At 37.1% G+C, this 17,048-nt stretch overlaps 1 protein-coding gene across 1 annotated transcript; it reads left to right on the top strand.

Moving 5' to 3' along the window:
- The first annotated feature begins 8,793 nt into the window (after positions 1–8,793).
- LOC21402739 (protein DETOXIFICATION 27) lies at positions 8,794–16,949 on the top strand. The gene is made up of 8 exons (XM_010108004.2): positions 8,794–9,266; positions 9,616–10,157; positions 10,911–10,997; positions 11,200–11,256; positions 15,545–15,783; positions 15,907–16,025; positions 16,570–16,659; positions 16,761–16,949. The coding sequence occupies exons 1-8, from the start codon at positions 8,958–8,960 to the stop codon at positions 16,815–16,817; spliced, it is 1,500 nt and encodes a 499-aa protein (XP_010106306.1). The 5' UTR covers positions 8,794–8,957; the 3' UTR covers positions 16,818–16,949.
- Positions 16,950–17,048: the final 99 nt, after the last annotated feature.

Genomic DNA, 17,048 nt, shown 5'->3' with positions numbered 1-17,048 from the left:
GTCTTAACACTTACACCGTTAAACTCTTATTACGATACTCTACAAAACCTCAGTTTCAATTTTCACTTTAACAGAAGTTTTTCTGAGATGGGTTACTATTCATCTAAATCAAGAAAATATAGAATTCTCACGAAAACTCTGAAATATTACCTCCAGAAGTTGAGGTTTTTCCGCTAGAACACCTCAGGTTACGTTTCTACCGGACTGAACGGAAGAAATCTAAATGAAAATGCTTGATTTTCCTTTCTCTGTCTCTCTCTAGCAACTCTCTGGTTTTTTTTTATGAATCTCTCTCTCTGCTTTTTTTTTTCTTTCTTTTCTATATTATGTCTTACACTCACGAGTACATAACGTGATTTTTTCCTTTTTAAAAAAAAAAAAAAAAGTACTAACGTACATGGAAAGGATCTTATATATATATATAACTTGGTTTTTCTCCTTTTCTTCTTAGTCGGCCACACTTAGGCAAATAAAACAAGGTGGCTTCTAATTCCTTCACTTCATGTTCTTAAGGCATACATGAATATAATAATAATATTTCTTAAGAAACGTACTTAAAAATAATTATATATAATATATATATATACATATACTATAACTTTACATATTTCGGGAAATTTTACCCCGTACATAAAGTTTTTACATAACATTTTCTTGATTACATCAAAATTCTACTACTTACTATTCCGGAAAGGATTTCGGTCAAATACCGGACTATCCGGATTAGACCTAAATTTTTCCCGGTCATTACAGCATATCGCCATGGGAGTGTTAATTGGTTGATTGTCCCAACTCCCTGCGGGTAGAGCATGTTTCTGGTGAACGATCTTGCCTCGGAATAGCTTGAGAATTGAGATGTGGAACACTGGATGTATGCGGCTCCCCTCGGGCAGTCCCACACGATAGGCGACGAGCCCAATACGCTCCAAGATTGGAAAAGGCCCATAAAAATGTTTGCAAAGCTTATGATGGCGGCCCCGAGAGACCGATGACTGGCGGTATGGCTGTAAACGGACTAGTACCATATCCCCCACCTCAAAGGTTAACTCACGGCGGTGAGCATTAGCTTGGACAGCCATCCGGTTTTGTGCTGCCAGCAAGTTGGCTTTTAGGGTGCGAAGAAGTTCGTCCCGTGTAGTGAGAGCCTCGTCGAGGGCTTGGATTGAAGTAGAGCCCCTTATATATTGCGGAATAGTAGGCGGAACTCGACCATATAAAGCTTGAAACGGGGACATCTTGAGGCTGCTATGATAGCTGGTGTTGTAATGAAACTCTGCCCAGCACAATAGAGAGACCCACAAACTTGGCCGTTCTTGGGAAAAAGCTCGCAAATATTGTTCTAGCCCTCGATTGACGACCTCGGATTGGCCGTCCGTTTGCGGATGGTATGCACTACTCATTGACAACCGAGTACCGCTCAACTCGAAAAGCAGTTTCCAAAACTTGCTCAGAAAAACTGGGTCACGATCCGAGACAATCGAACGGCGAAAACCATGATGGCGCACCACTGTCTCAATAAAAAGAGTGGCCACTTGGGTGGCTGTAAAGGAAGCCGGTAAGGGACCAAAATGAGCTGTTTTGGTCAAGCGATCCACGACCACCATAATGACAGAAAGCCCTTTTGGTCAAGCGATCCACGACCACCATAATGACAGAAAGCCCCTTTGACGGAGGAAGGCCGGTGATGAAATCCATGGTCACATCTTCCCAGACGGCCTCCAAAATCGGTAATGGTTGCAACAATCCCGCTGGAGCTTGAGTGGAATATTTCACCTATTGACATAAAAGGCAATTGGCAATGTGGTTGATAACCGATTATCTCATTCGTGGCCAATGGAAATTTGCAGACAAGCGAACAAGGGTACGTTTGATTCCCGTGTGCCCTCCGCTTGGAGTATCATGAAATTCCTTGAGAAGTAGCTCACACAGAGGCGAATTCAGACTGAGAACATAACGCCCTCGAAACAGAAGCAGTCCTCGAACCACAAAGTATGGATATGAAAGGTTACCTTGGTGATGTTTCGCATGAAGGGCCTGCATATACGGATCGGTGCGATTGTCATGATGCAGCTGGTCCAGCAAGTGATACACTGGACTAGAAACCAGAGCATGAAAGGTAGACTGAGGGGAAGTCTCCATGTCGTCCCACTCAGCGGGTACATGGAAAAGTGCATCGGCCACACGGTTTGTACTCCCTGGCTTATATTCAATGCGAAAATGGAAGCTGAGAAGTTTCCGAACGTAAGCTTGCTGGTCTGGAGTTTGTATAACTTGCTGGAGAAGTTCTTTGATGCTCTTATGATCAGTACGAATCACAAAGGACTGGCCTAACAAGTATTGGCGCCACTTTAACACCGCCTTGGTGATAGCATGCCACTCTTTGATGTAAACGGACGAGGCTCGAAGGCGGGGGCCCAATTTCCTGCTAAAATAGGTGATGGGATGGCCTTGTTGCATGAGGACAGCCCCAAGTCTGTCATTAGAAGTGTCTCGATAACAAATTCCTGAGGAAAATCAAGAAGGCGCAACACTGGGGCTTCAACCATAGCTTGCTTAAGGGCTGCGAAAGCCGCACTAGCAGAAGCCGACCATTCGAATGCATCACGGCGCAAAAGGTCCGTGAGGGGAGCTGCAATAGTGGCATACCTGGCCACAAAACGGCGGTAATAGACCGTAAGGCCGAGAAACCCCCGAACTTGCTTGGTGGTTTTCGGAACAGGTCACTGAACCATGGCTTTAATCTTCCTAGGATCAGCATGGACTTCTTTGGAGGAGACAATATGGCCCAGATAATCAATGGAGTCCTTGCAAAACAAGCACTTCGAAAGCTTAACAACAAATTGGTGAGAGTAAAGACGATGCAAAACAAGTTCCAAATGCCCAAGATGTTCAGTCAAGGAAGAACTATAAATCAAAATATCATCGAAAAAGATGATGACGAACCTTCGGAGATAGGTGGCAAAGAGTTGATTCATCGTGGCTTGAAATGTTGACAAAGCATTCGTCAAGCCAAAAGGCATGACGAGGAACTCAATATGGACGTCGTGCGTGCGAAACACTCTCTTGTATGTGTCCTTGGAATAAACCCGAATCTGGTGATACCCAGCACGCAGATCCAACTTGCTGAAAATGGTGGCTCCGCCTAATTCATCGAGCAGCTCATCGATAGTGGGAATCAGAAACTTGTCCTTCACGGTGGCGGCATTAAGGCCTCGATAGTCGACGCAGAAGCGCCATGAACCATCCTTCTTCCAGACGAGGAGAACTGGCGAAGAAAAAGGGCTCTGGCTTGGTTTGATTATTCCTTGTTCAAGCATTTCTCGAATCAGTTTTTCCATTTCAGATTTCTGAAAGTGCGGGTATCGATATGGGCGAACGTTGATTGGTTTGGTGCCGGTGATCAAGTGTATACGATGGTCGACTGTCCGGTGAGGTGGTAGACCAGTGGGAGGCTGAAAGAGGCTGTGATATTTGTGCAATAGGGAGACCACTGGTGGGGCAAGGTCAGGCGGACATGAGAAAACAGTCGAACTGTGGCCTGGTTCGTCGACTGGAGAACTCGAGAGCTCAAAAAGTTGAGGACTCGCTTCAGCCTGTAAGAGGGCTTGGAAGTGATGAAGAGAAACTGGACTGGGTAACTTCGACGCTTTACCGCGGATAGTCACCTGTTGGCCCTGCCACAGAAAGTCCATTGTGAGGGCTGAATAATCGTGGGCGACGCGCCCAAGCATCTGGAGCCAAGGAAAACCTAAGACGATATCCGGCCCATCGATCGCAAGCACAAATAAATCCACCGTGAAATCAATTCCCTGAATAACTAAGGTGGTTGCCGGACAGTGGTATTGACACACCAGAGAAGCGCCATTACTCGTCGAAACTCAGAATCGGGAAATGGAGGTTACTGATAACTGTAAGCGTTCTACCAGCGCAAGCTTGATGAAGTTATGACTACTCCCACTGTCGATTAACACTTGAAATTGGTGAGAATCGTACGAGCCAAAAACTCGCAACGAGCGACCCTTATGTTGACACGACAGAGCATGTAGAGTGGAGATGTCACCGGCTATTTCCTCATCTAGTGTGTCGGAGTCATCCCCTGGCTCGCCCAGCTCTTCGCCTTCTTCGTCATAACCAAGGAGCAATAAATATTTGCTCCGGCACCGATGGTTGGGACCGAACTTTTCATCACAGTTATAGCAAAGCCTGCATTCGCGTTTGTTGCATAACTCGTTCGCGTTTGGCGCGTTGACACGAACAGCTAATGCTGGTGTTTGTAACAGAGGCGACAATTTGGAAGGAGGCAGGGACGGAGGCGAGGTAGGTTTTGGGGAAGGCCCAGTGAACGCGGGGCTGGGCCGAGAGAAGCCCTGGTGAGAGTGTGAAGGTGGGCCTAGCGAGGCCAGAAACTGGTTTGGGCCTGACGGAGTGCCATAACCATGGGCCGAGAACCCGCAGTACCCTTTCTTTGCCTGTGAAGAAACGTCCTCAGATCGCGCGGCATAGGCGCGGGCCATGAAGAAAGCCTCCATGAGAGTCGTTGGCCGATGGAATTGGAGTTCCCTGTGAATATCCGGCTGTAGGCCAGTGATAAAAAAACTAATGAGAAGAGGTTCAAAGATACCGAAAACTTTGTTCAACAATGCCTCGAACTGCGCCTGAAATTCGGTGACCGAACCCGTCTGAGTGAGCTTCGAGAGGTTGCCTTCCGAATCCTCGAACGCTGTAGGGCCAAAACGGTGTTTTAACGGCCTCTAGAAAAACCTTCCAAGTCGGTAACAGGCCATTCCGCCTGGCCCACTAGAACCAAGTCGCAGCGCGATCCTCCAAGTGGAATGCAACGATCTGTAAACAGGCTTCCTCCGGCGTGCTGTGATAATCGAAAAAGGCCTCAATACGGAACATCCAATCCGTTGGGTCAGACCCATCGAAACGAGGGGCTTCCAACTTCATGGAACGTAGGGGCAAATTGTCTGGACGGTGAGTCAGCGGTGCAAATCCAGGGGCGGTGTCACCGTTGATGACGAGCCGCCGAGGACTGGGGTGGAGTGCCAAAGTTCTGTCCGAAGGTTGGCCATCTTAGAATCAACCGCGACCATGAATTGCTGAAGAGTGTTGTGGACGGAATCGGACAGCGTATCCAGGTGCTGCTTGGAGATCGGAGGAGTGTCGGATGAATCCATGGAGACGGATGTGGACGGAATCGGACAGCGTATCCAGGTGCTGCTTGGAGATCGGAGGAATGTCGGAGGAATCCATGGAGACGGGAATTGAGAATCGAAATGAAAGCACCAATGTTAAGGGTCGAATTTCACCTTTCGAGCAGGTGTGAACTCCAGAAGGAATAAGATTGAGAAAAGCGATAGAATCAAGATTGGAAGAAAATTTCTTAGTAATTGTTTTGATAGTTCTCATCGTTACATTCCTCTACTTAAAAGGCGTGAGCCAAGCATAACCTCCTAACCAACTTTGTCACTCCCTAGGTCAGGAGAAGAGTAACAGAAACCAAATTGAAGTAGCTAATACAGACTGGCAATAAACTCAATAGAATTATTCAACATTCACTACGACCTCAAACAAAGTCGTTAAGCCACGCTGGCTTCTTGATGGGGTGTGTGGGCCTTCCAGGAGGTTCCTTCTCCTTGGGCTCTTCTGTGGTCTCAGCGGAAGGTATCTCCTCAGCAGCCTCGGGTGGTTGGGCTTGGGCCAGATCCATAGGAAAGGAGATAATCGTATCAAAATCTGTCAAAAAAAAAAAAGGAACGGAGAGCAATTCTTGAATCATTATAAGTAGAGCAACAAAACTCCAATTGGTGTTCCCCAAAACGATGAGGAAGCAATGGAGAAGGACTGGCTGGCCCAATCAAGGAAATCAGCAACCAAAAAAAAAAAAAAAAAGGAAAGCAGAGCAATACCAAATGTCGAGGTAACACAATGGTTTCCAATGTATTGGATACATGCTAATTTGAGTTCAGAATTTTAGCCCAAGTTACTCATGAATTTTTTTGGAGCAATTTTTAAAAATATTCTTAAAACGGAGCTCTTTTTATTTCGGTCTCTTAACATTAACTTATATATTTTTATTTTTTAAAATAAAATTAGTTACGAGGTAAAATTTTTTTAAAAAAAATACTTTTAATAAATTAGGTACTTAAAAATGTAAAATCTGTAATTTTTTAGTTGATGGTACAATGATCCCGCATACAAAGAGTAAATTTGGTAAACTTAGAATTTGTGAAATTTTGTAAAGCGGTAGATTTGGGTACGTAAATCTTTTTATAAACATCTAACCATTTATTCTTATAAAAATGCTATGCAACTTACTCCCTAAATAAATAACGCCAGATAAGTTGAAGCAAATTCAAATTGAGTCGGCAAGACCAAAACAAGTCCAACATATCATATATAGTCTTGTTTGGTTTGAAGATTCAAATCAGAATTTAAATTTTGTGAGAGAAAATTCTGTAACAAAACTTTTTAAATTTAAACATTTTATAAAAAAGTTTTTATTTAAACTAAAAACACAGTGATTTCTCTCAAAGCAAACATTTACGTTGAGGTCTATAAATTTAATATCTCCAACCAAAATGAAAAAAAAATATTGAAGTCGGTTGTGATAGAGACACAATACTATATTCTATAGAGTTCGTAGTAAATTTTACTTTTTCTTGTCACCAATCTATATATATTATCACATGACGCTGTTTCTTTTTGCGAACTCAGGCAATGATCATTAACTTCCTCTAAAAGAAAGAAAACAAAAATGACCATTAATGATCATTAACTTCCTCTAAAAGAAAGAAAACGAAAAAGTTCCCATTGAGGAGGGAAAAAGTATAGTGAAAAAGAGAAAATAAAAAAAAAAAAAAAAAAAAAAAAAAAAAAAAAAACAGCAGTTAAAATATTTGAATTAGCTAGTAACAAATAAACAATGGATTAATTTGAAAAACTTCCCCTGAACTATGACTCTTATAACACTTTGTCCCGCGAATTTTAAAAAGTAGCATCCGTTCTTCCTAAATTTTATTCCGTTAACAAGTTTTCTCATTCTGTTATAATGAGTGACGAAATCACCATGTACCACTTATTTAGTGAGAATTGAAAGCACAATTATGCTTATACCTTCATAATCATATAATTCTCCATTTTTTTAAAAAAAATTCACCATCTTCTTTCTCCATTTTTTTCCCCTCATTTTGTTCCCCATCTTCGTACAATCATAACTTTGCACAAAAACTTCACCTCCACCATCACCACCACAACCTAGTTCTACTCCACCAGTGAGTTCAACACCACCACCTAGTTCAACTCTGCCAGTGAGTTCACCTCCACTGTCGTTATCCAACCCACCTGCGAATTCCCCACCTCCACCATCGCCAAAACCATCAGAAAATTCGCCTCCACCACCATCGCCAACGGCACCTGAGAGTTCACCTTCGCCCCCGGCATCTTTGCCACAGCAAAGTTCACCCCCTCTACCCCCACTACCAAAATTTGTTCCGCCCACAAGTTCTCCTCCACCTTCACCAACATCTATTTCCCCTGAAGAATCACCTCCTCCATCAGCATCAATACCTTCCAGGAATGCACCCCCACCTCCTAAGATTACTCTTCTCGCTCCATCAGGTTCTAATCCAACACCGAAGATTATGCTGCAGCCCATCAAATGAGTCATGTTGATTAACTGGGTTTTCTTTCTTTAATGCTTGAAATGGTTGTTGCAGGTTAATTTACGATGACACCCTTCTCAGATGGATCATGTGCCTGACACGTGGTGAATTTCGTCACTTATTATAACAGAAGGAGAAAATTTATTATGGAACAAAGTTTAGAAAAAACAAATGTTTCCTTTCAAAACTCGGGGAGCAAAATGTTATAACTATCATAGTTTATGGGAAATTTTTAAAATTAATCCATAAACAATTATACCCTTTCGAAAGAAGGAAAGATGAAGATAAGAAGATTGAGAATAAGACAGCTCATATATGTACACATAACGTAAGTTCAAGCAAAGAAAGAAAAAAAACAACAACAACAACAAAAAAACAAATAACGCAAGTTTGAGATGTAGAGACGTGAGTAGAGACGTGTCAAATACTTTTGTTACATATGCCATTTTCTTAAGGTAATCGACAAAATAGGAAAAAACATTATTAAGAAATTACCAAAACAATTAAGCCTTAGACTAAGAAAAATATATACCAATAGAGAAGGCTTTAATATTGGAGGTTGGTTAATTTGGAGTCAAATTACTAGTTTAATTTTAATATCCAACTAATCAAATCATATTACATTAATGAAAAATTTAAATTTTTTTTATTAATGAAAATTTAAAATTTTTTTTATTTTTTTATCTTTTAACATTTAAAATGAAATATAATTAGTTAGACACATCATTTATAACATCAAGCTAAACGGATCATCTAAATCGTTTTTGCTTAATATTGTGCACCGCTTAAAAGTATAATATTTATCTTTATCGAGATAAAACCTGATCACTCATAAAATAATGAGTCTCTAAGTTGAGTTTTATCTACCCATTAGGGCCCGTTTAGTTCATTTATTCGAGTTTTTAATTCGAGTTAAGATGTGACTTTATGTGAGAGCTTTTTATTATAGCAAAAAAGTTAAATGTGATTGTTTCTGAGAGCTTTTTACTGTAACAAAATTTAAATTATAAACTCAAATCGACGAAATAAACGAGTCTTAATATGTGAATAGTGAAAATTTAACCGAGTTGCACTTCCAAATAACACTGAAAATAAAAATAAATAAATTAAAATTTAATAGGGGCCATTTCTTGAGGTGGGGCCTTAACAACGCTACGTCCTCACACCCTTTATAAATTATAAATTAGAAGGCAATCTCTTCACAACAATCTCTCTCTCTCTCTCTCTCTCTTGTAGAGTCTTGAATATCCAGACAAAACTTGAAAGGTGTAAACGGGAAACCAGAAAGAAATGCCCAGCAGCAACGGCGTAGTAAATGAAGCAAAGGTCCCACTGTTGGAAGACCAATATTCATCAAAAGAAGATGGAATAGTACAACTAAGTGGTCGTGATGATGATCAAGAACTAGGTCTTACACGGAGGGTCTGGATTGAATCAAAGAAGCTATGGCACATAGTGGGCCCAGCCATCTTCAGCCGAATCGCCTCATACTCCATGCTCGTCATCACCCAAGCCTTCGCCGGCCACCTAGGAGACCTCGAACTAGCCGCCATCTCCATCTCCAATAACGTCATCGTCGGCTTCGACTTCGGTCTTTTGGTAAATAATCCTTTTTACCTTTTCTGTTCCGTTCCTGAAAAGTGGAAAATTATTGAAATAATTTGTCAAGCATTTATTGCCGAGAAAATAGTACCACGTTTTGTCACAAATAAATGCACACTTTTCTTCCGGTCAAAAGAGAGAAAACACAAATGTTCTATATTTACCATTTTTTAGCACATGTTTTTCTTTTGTTGATAACATTTCTTTCTACTCTTATGTCAAAATCTTTTTTTTTTTTTTTTGCATAAACGTTATTAACTAAGCAAGATTCGACACACATGTGTAAATAATTAATATCACGTTAATTAAAATATTTTTTAAAGTATGTTCTTTTTCGAGGGACCAGCTCGGAATGGCAAGCGCGCTGGAAACCCTATGTGGGCAAGCATTCGGGGCGAAGAAGTACTACATGTTGGGAGTGTATATGCAGCGTTCATGGATAGTACTCTTCATCTGCTGCATCTTTCTGTTGCCTCTTTATCTCTTCGCGTCGCCGATGCTGAAGCTGCTCGGGCAGCCGACCGACGTGGCGGAGCTGTCGGGCGTGGTGGCGGTCTGCATGATCCCCTTACACTTCAGCTTCGCCTTCCAGTTCCCCCTTCAGCGGTTCCTGCAGAGCCAGCTCAAGACAGGCGTCATCGCCTGGGTCTCGCTGGCGGCCTTGGCCGTGCACATGCTCGTCAGCTGGCTGTTTGTGTCCCAGTTCAAGCTTGGCGTCGTTGGCACCGCAATTACCTTGAACTTCTCGTGGTGGGTTTTGGTGTTTGGTCTTTATGGGTACACTGTTTGTGGTGGGTGTCCTTTGACTTGGGCTGGTTTCTCTCATGAGGCCTTTTCTGGCCTCTGGGAGTTTACTAAGCTATCCGCTTCTTCTGGGGTAATGCTATGGTACGTCTCTAACTTAAATCAAAATTATTTCGGCAACTTTTTTTCCTCCTTTTTTCTTAGCTGAAAATAATTTAGGTATGTAGATAAGAAAACATAGTACTTTCTAAAAGTGATTTTTTTTGTTTGCCTAATGTTATTGTAAACGTGATTCACCAAACAATATGCGGATACCAAACATTTTGTACTTTAAAAATGGGACATTTTCTTATTTTGCCATAAATTTCTCTTATATTCTTTTTCTAGAAAATTATTTGAATTAAAAAGTTATCTTTTGTGAATATCTATGAATAGTAAATAATTAATAATTATGTAATCTGCCATCTAAAATACGCACAAACACACACATAGGCAATTTTCATTGATCAATAAAAGTTGGTTTTAGCTTTTATGGGTCCTTTCTTTTTTTTTTTTTTTTTTCTTTTGAAGTGTTTGAATAACTTTTTGAAGTGCTTGGTTTAGAGCTCAGCCAGAAAAAATTAAAGCAAAATTCCGATAAGATAAATAACTTTTTACCATTTTATTGCTCATCAAAAAAGTTCAAATATTATTTTGTCATGCTAATTATTTAAAATATAATTTCCATTACTAATTGAAAACCTATAAATTCTATTTCTTCCACCTAAATTCAGAAACAAAAAGTTAATGCTAAAGTTAAGACACATACCACTAATAGGAATAGTAAGGCTTAACTACTTTTGATTTGCTTTTTTTTTTTTTTCTGTTCTAATGTACTCATTTTCAACGACGACGCAGCCTGGAAAATTGGTACTATAGAATACTCATTTTGATGACTGGAAATCTGAAGAACGCAGAGATTGCTTTGGACGCTTTATCTATATGGTATGTCCCGATTCATTTCACTAAAAATCTTGCTTTTTTTTTTTTTTTTTTTGCCCCTTTTTTTTCCCTAAAAATTTTTTTTTTTTTTTTTTTTTTTTTTTTTCTTGAGGTTCCGTTTTCTACTTGTACACTTCTCCATATTGTATTTTTCAATAAATATTAATTTTTATTGGGCGTGGACTATGCCTTCTTTGTCATGTAGCATGACGATTAACGGGTGGGAGATGATGATTCCTCTTGCATTCTTTGCTGGAACCGGGTAAATTCCTCTTGCCGTGTTTATTTTTGTTTTTTCTCTCTTTTTTTTTGGAAATTTAATTTTGGCCTTTATGTTTGTCATTTCACCATTAATTTCCAAGGTGGGAACCATGCTGAATTGCATGATCCTTGACTGTTACAACTATCTATTAACATTTTCTTAACCTTATAATTTAAGCTTGAGATCATGACTAGTACTAGTTAGCATGTTAGGTTAATTAAATTACAAAGAGTCCAGTTATATTAAAAGCTCGTTTAGTTCACTAATTTAATTTTTTAATTTGAGTTGAGATATGACTTTATGTGAGAACTTTTTACTATAACAAAAAGGTTAGACGTGACTGTTTCTGAGAGTTTTTACTATAACAAAACGCACATTTTAAACTTAAATTAGTGAAATAAACAGGATCTAAGGTTCTATTTAGGTAGAGGGACCTAGGTGAGGCAAATAGCAAGGATGAGGAGCACTTTTCCTTTTTCTTGTCAATAACCATAGTCCTCTAGTCCTTCTCCTTTTTTCAGTTTTCTTTCCAACCAAAGAAGCTCTAGAAGCTGAATTTACTACTGAACAATCATAGGAAATTACACCCGTAATTGAGCACCAAATAATAATAGAATGTCTGCCCTATTTCATGGGATCCTTCGATTAAACTCATATTCTATTAGTTGTTGTGCTTAGCATCACTTTTGCCTCTTAAGAATTTTTCTTTATTAATTAATCTTTTGCTGAAATTCATAAACATATTTTAAGTTACATGTCTTGTGCCTTACTTAAGAACAAATAGCTAAACTAGCTACTAAAATTGTTTCTCTTCTGCTATCGGGAAAACAATTGTTTCGTTTGAATGGATGTTCCGTGATTGTACTTAAAAACATAAACATTATTTTATTTTCATTTTCATTTTTTTTCACGGCGCGTCACTTTCTTTGTGTTTTTTTTTTTCCCATTTTTAAATTTGAAAATCTAGCGAGTGATAGGAAGGAGAATCAGAACCAAAAAGATCGATGTCCAAACATAATCAGCCCGTTTGGAATCTTGCCCTAGCCTCAAGTTAATTCACACAGTCGTCATGGCATACATAATCAATTTTGCATTATTTCAAAAACTAAGGTTCACTTTCATTTTTCAAGAAGCCCAGCTTGTGGTGGGAAAGCGACTGGCACCGCAGGATCTAGATAGATATGCTATAAGCTTTTGTGTCAATAGTATATTCTTTTCAAAATAGTATTACTCACAACTCACAAGTGATGTTGAGCACAGCCGTATGTCACAAGTCCGACATATATATGTGATAGGCCTCGTGCTAGTCATTCATATGTCATTCATGTGTCATGAAAAAAAGTCAATTCATACGTCAATTGTGAAAATATTACGTGAAAATGATGTACATTCTAAAAATATAAGATTCAATATCACGCAACAAAAATCTACTAAGATTTCTATCAACAAAAAAAAAAAACAAATATCCACTAACGGATAAAAGAGATTATTATTAAGGGAGTTTTTCTAGCGTTTTCTGTTTTTTTAACCGTTAGATCTAGTCAAAATCATACTAAATTAAAAAAGTATACAAAACAGACATATGTTAATACAAATCTGACAGCTAAAAAGCATTAAACACATGTGTTTTCAAAAATGAGAGAACACCGGAGAATGTCGTTATTATCAATCGTTAAGGAAAAAAAGACCTTAGTCTTTTTAAAAAAAGAGACTTTCTCTAGTGTTTTTTATTTATCAGCTGTCAGATGTGTATTAAATCTGGTCAAAAATCAAATTAGATTAAAAATGTAATACAAATCTAACGGTTAATAAATAAGAAACACCAATGTTCCAAAAAATGAAGGAACACCAAAAAAATTTTCTAAAAAAAAAAGAAGCTCAAATAATTTCTTTTTATCACCTGACACTTGATGAAAAGAAATAATTTGAGTCAGGGAGATCAAATTTTCGTTTTTTTCCCCGAGAATGAGCTTGTTAATGATGCTAATTTAGTTGTGATATGTTAATAGAAATTTGTGTACGTACATTATAAATATACATACACATAAAAAAGACTGCACATCCTTAAACTGTGGAATGTATCATGTGGCTTTAATATTATGAGTTTTTCTCTTTATTGAGAAATTAATACATCCACATATCTTCAATAATTAATATGCTTGTCCACTTGGTCTTTTAAGGGGTTGTTTGGTTGGAGGATTCGTATCCTGATTCGAATTATGGTTCATAGTTCACTACAGTGTTTTCTCTCACAAAAAATACACGTAAATCGAAAATGGTTCTAATCTCATAATTCTAATCCATGAACCAAACGTCTCCTAAGTTTCTTCTCAAAACAGACACCTGTTGAACGATTCGTCAATTTGTTTTATGCTTGTCGAATATATATATATATATATATATCTATATATATATATAGATGAAGTCAAAATATTTATTTTCATAGGTAGTCAAATCTTAGAGCTGAAGCTAGCACATAAAAACGGAGGTTGCACCAAACTCAAGTCGTTTAATTAATTTAAATTTTGTTCATTTCACCGATTTAAATTTAAAATTTAAAAAATTCTTAAAAATAATCACATTTAATTTTTTACTACAATAAAAAATTTTCATATAAAATCACATCTTAATTTAAATTAAAATTTTAAATTAACAAATTAAATGGACACTATATTATGGGGTCGTTTCAGGTTAGTGTCAAATATTTGGCTGAAGATGAACTAGTACTTATATTAAGACTTTCTGTACGCTTCCAATAATTAATATCCACAACAATGAAAAGTCTAAACAGTAACCCAAGAACGTGATCATCTGTTTGTCTTTTTGTTCCAGACCACTATTGGTGAGGGCTTTGTCAAATGAAAGAAAATTTCCCATTTAAATTTGTCCAAGCCATATTGCCATTAGTGGTCTTCTCATTGTTTATTTCTTGTCACATTGAATAATGTGGGAACATAAAAACGACTCCTAATCTTCTTGTTGGGTTGGTAACTTGGAACTGTTGTTTATTTTATTTTATTTTTACTATTATTTTTTGGCAAGGTGACAAATTCAGAAACGTAACCATACTTTTATACAATGACAATAATTTCTTCCAACTAATTGTAGGACTCATTCAATTTTTGGTAGTGACATTTCTGGAAATTGCATGATGGTCTTTTGACACTTGAAATAAATAATTGTGTACTATTTTTACTTTTATGGCTCCTCCAAAAATGAAAAGAAAATATTTGGAGGTATATAAGGCTGTCAATCCAGCTTCGCCCCGATCTGTCATTATTCGAACTGCTAATGCTGGGCAACCTGAATAAAGCTCTAGCCTCGTGTAAAGATAGGGTCCGTTAGTTCGCTGATTTAAGTTTTTAATTTAAATTGAGATGTGATTTTATATAAAAAATTTTTACTGTAATAAAAAAATTAAATGTAACTATTTCTGAGAGTTTTTTTACTGTAATGAAACTCAAATTTTAAACTCGAATAAGTGAAATGAACAGGCCCAAGAAGATTTTTATAGTACGGTTTTAAAAAAAGAGTTATCAAATGTAACTGTTTCTGAGAGTTTTTTTACTGTAATAAAACTCAAATTCTAAACTCGAATCAGTGAAATGAACGGGCCCATAGAAGATTTTTATAGTACGGTTTTAAAAAAAGAGCTATCAATAAGTTTTTGTTTTGCAACAGTTAAATTTATATCAGAATTATTTTTTATGCATTTAGTTGATGGATTCGTATCATGATTCTAAATTATGATTTGTAATTCGTTATAATATTTTTTTTTATAAAAAATACACGTAAATTGAGAATAATTTTGAATTATGATTCTGAATCCATAAACCACACATCTACTTTATTCTGCATGCATATTTTGGTGTGATTTTAACCGGTCAGAAACATGTAGGCCGTGTTTAGAATTGATCTCATTTTTATTTTTCACGTTTTTTGAGAAAAAAATGAAAATATGTTTAAAACGGCGTTTAAAGCAATAAAAATAAAAAATGAAAATGAAAATAATTTTTTAGTTTAGTGTAAAATATGGGAAAAATAAAAAATGACTTTTAATCGTTTTTCATTTTTTATTTTTGTTTCTCCTCTCTCGAGCAAAAAAAAAAAAAAAACATTAATGATTTTTTTATACTTAAAATAATTTTTTGATAAAATCACTAAACTCATTTTTAAAAATAATTTTTGTTTGAGATTAAAAACGTTTTCATTTTCGTATAAACCGCACATTTGTTTTATAAGTTGCTATTATAGTTTTCTAACGCTTGTGATGGTGACATATATGCAGAGTAAGGGTTGCAAATGAGCTCGGAGCAGGTAATGGCAAAGGGGCCAAGTTTGCCACTAAAGTGTCAGTAATGACATCAATTGTAATTGGACTCTTCTTCTGGTGTTTGATCATGACATTCCACAATGAGATGGCCTTGATATTCACCTCAAGTAAAGCCGTCCTTGAAGCAGTAAACAAACTCTCTCTTCTATTAGCCTTCACTATTCTGCTCAACAGTGTTCAGCCTGTACTCTCTGGTAACACTTTCCTTCTGAGCATATTATTTTTACACATTTTCTTAATTGTTTGGAAATAACCCTATAATTAGTTTTATATCCTCCAAATATTTATTAATTTGCAACAAAAACTTTGGCTAACAGGAGTTGCTGTGGGATCTGGGTGGCAATCCTATGTTGCATACATAAACTTGGGTTGCTATTATCTCATTGGTGTGCCTCTTGGGTTTTTGATGGGATGGGGATTCCACCAAGGAGTTATGGTAAGTAGTATTGTCTTGTTAAAGGAGGATTATAATTGGCAATAGAAAATTTTTTACTATTGGTAACAATTGGTCTCATTCGTTATATTAGTTCATATCACAATTGAAGTTTTTATTAAAATATTTTCTCTCATACAAATTTAAATATAATTTTTTGTGTTATAGTATTTTCTCTCACATAAATTTACTTTTTTACTCAATTTAAAAACTCAAATTAACGAAATGAATGAGAGTGAGTGCTCACAATAAAAATTTATAGCATGCAACATAGAACTTCTCTCAATCACAAATCAAACCATTAAAATATTAATCTATTGACTAAATATTGATAGTGAAAAAATAGTTATTATCGAAGAAAATCCCTTGACAATAAGGAAAAAATAAAATGAAAGACCTCGGTTAAATCGGGACACAAAATCTAAAACATAGTCTCTTCGTAGTCGTGTTTGAATCTTTTTTCTTCTTTTTTTTTTTTTTTTTTCTTGCTTGAACTGTTCAAATATTTTTAGTAAATTAAAGGTCTTATGAAAATTCACACAATTAGGGAATTTGGGCTGGCATGATCTTTGGTGGGACAGCAGTTCAGACCTTGATCTTGATTATCATCACCGCTCGATGTGATTGGGAAAAGGAGGTACATATTCCTCTAGACGTCATTTATTGTTCTTAATTCTTCTTCTTCATGATAAACTCAAATGATTAACATTTTTCTGTTAATTTTGGATAAATTTACAGGCAGAGAAAGCAACCAGGAATGCAGAGAAGTGGGCAGAAATAAAACAAGAAGCGTAACATATAACCTTAATGACCTGACATGAAAATTTATGTGTAATTTGATTGGTAATGTGCCATATATTTGTATTATTCAATTTTCTCTATGCCAATCGAATTTGAAATAATTTACAAATTCCAATTTGTGATCAAGTCTTTTTGCTCTCTGATATCACCTACCAAGATTCTTTATGATATGGCTGCAAGTAGTGTGTGATTAAAGGGGGAAGAGAGAGAGATAGCAAACAAATT

Source organism: Morus notabilis, unplaced genomic scaffold, assembly GCF_000414095.1.
Source record: "Morus notabilis unplaced genomic scaffold, ASM41409v2 Scaffold62, whole genome shotgun sequence".
NCBI classification, from domain to species: domain Eukaryota; kingdom Viridiplantae; phylum Streptophyta; class Magnoliopsida; order Rosales; family Moraceae; genus Morus; species Morus notabilis.
Note: the sequence above shows the minus strand (reverse complement) of the source record. Positions and strands in the feature narration are given on the sequence as shown.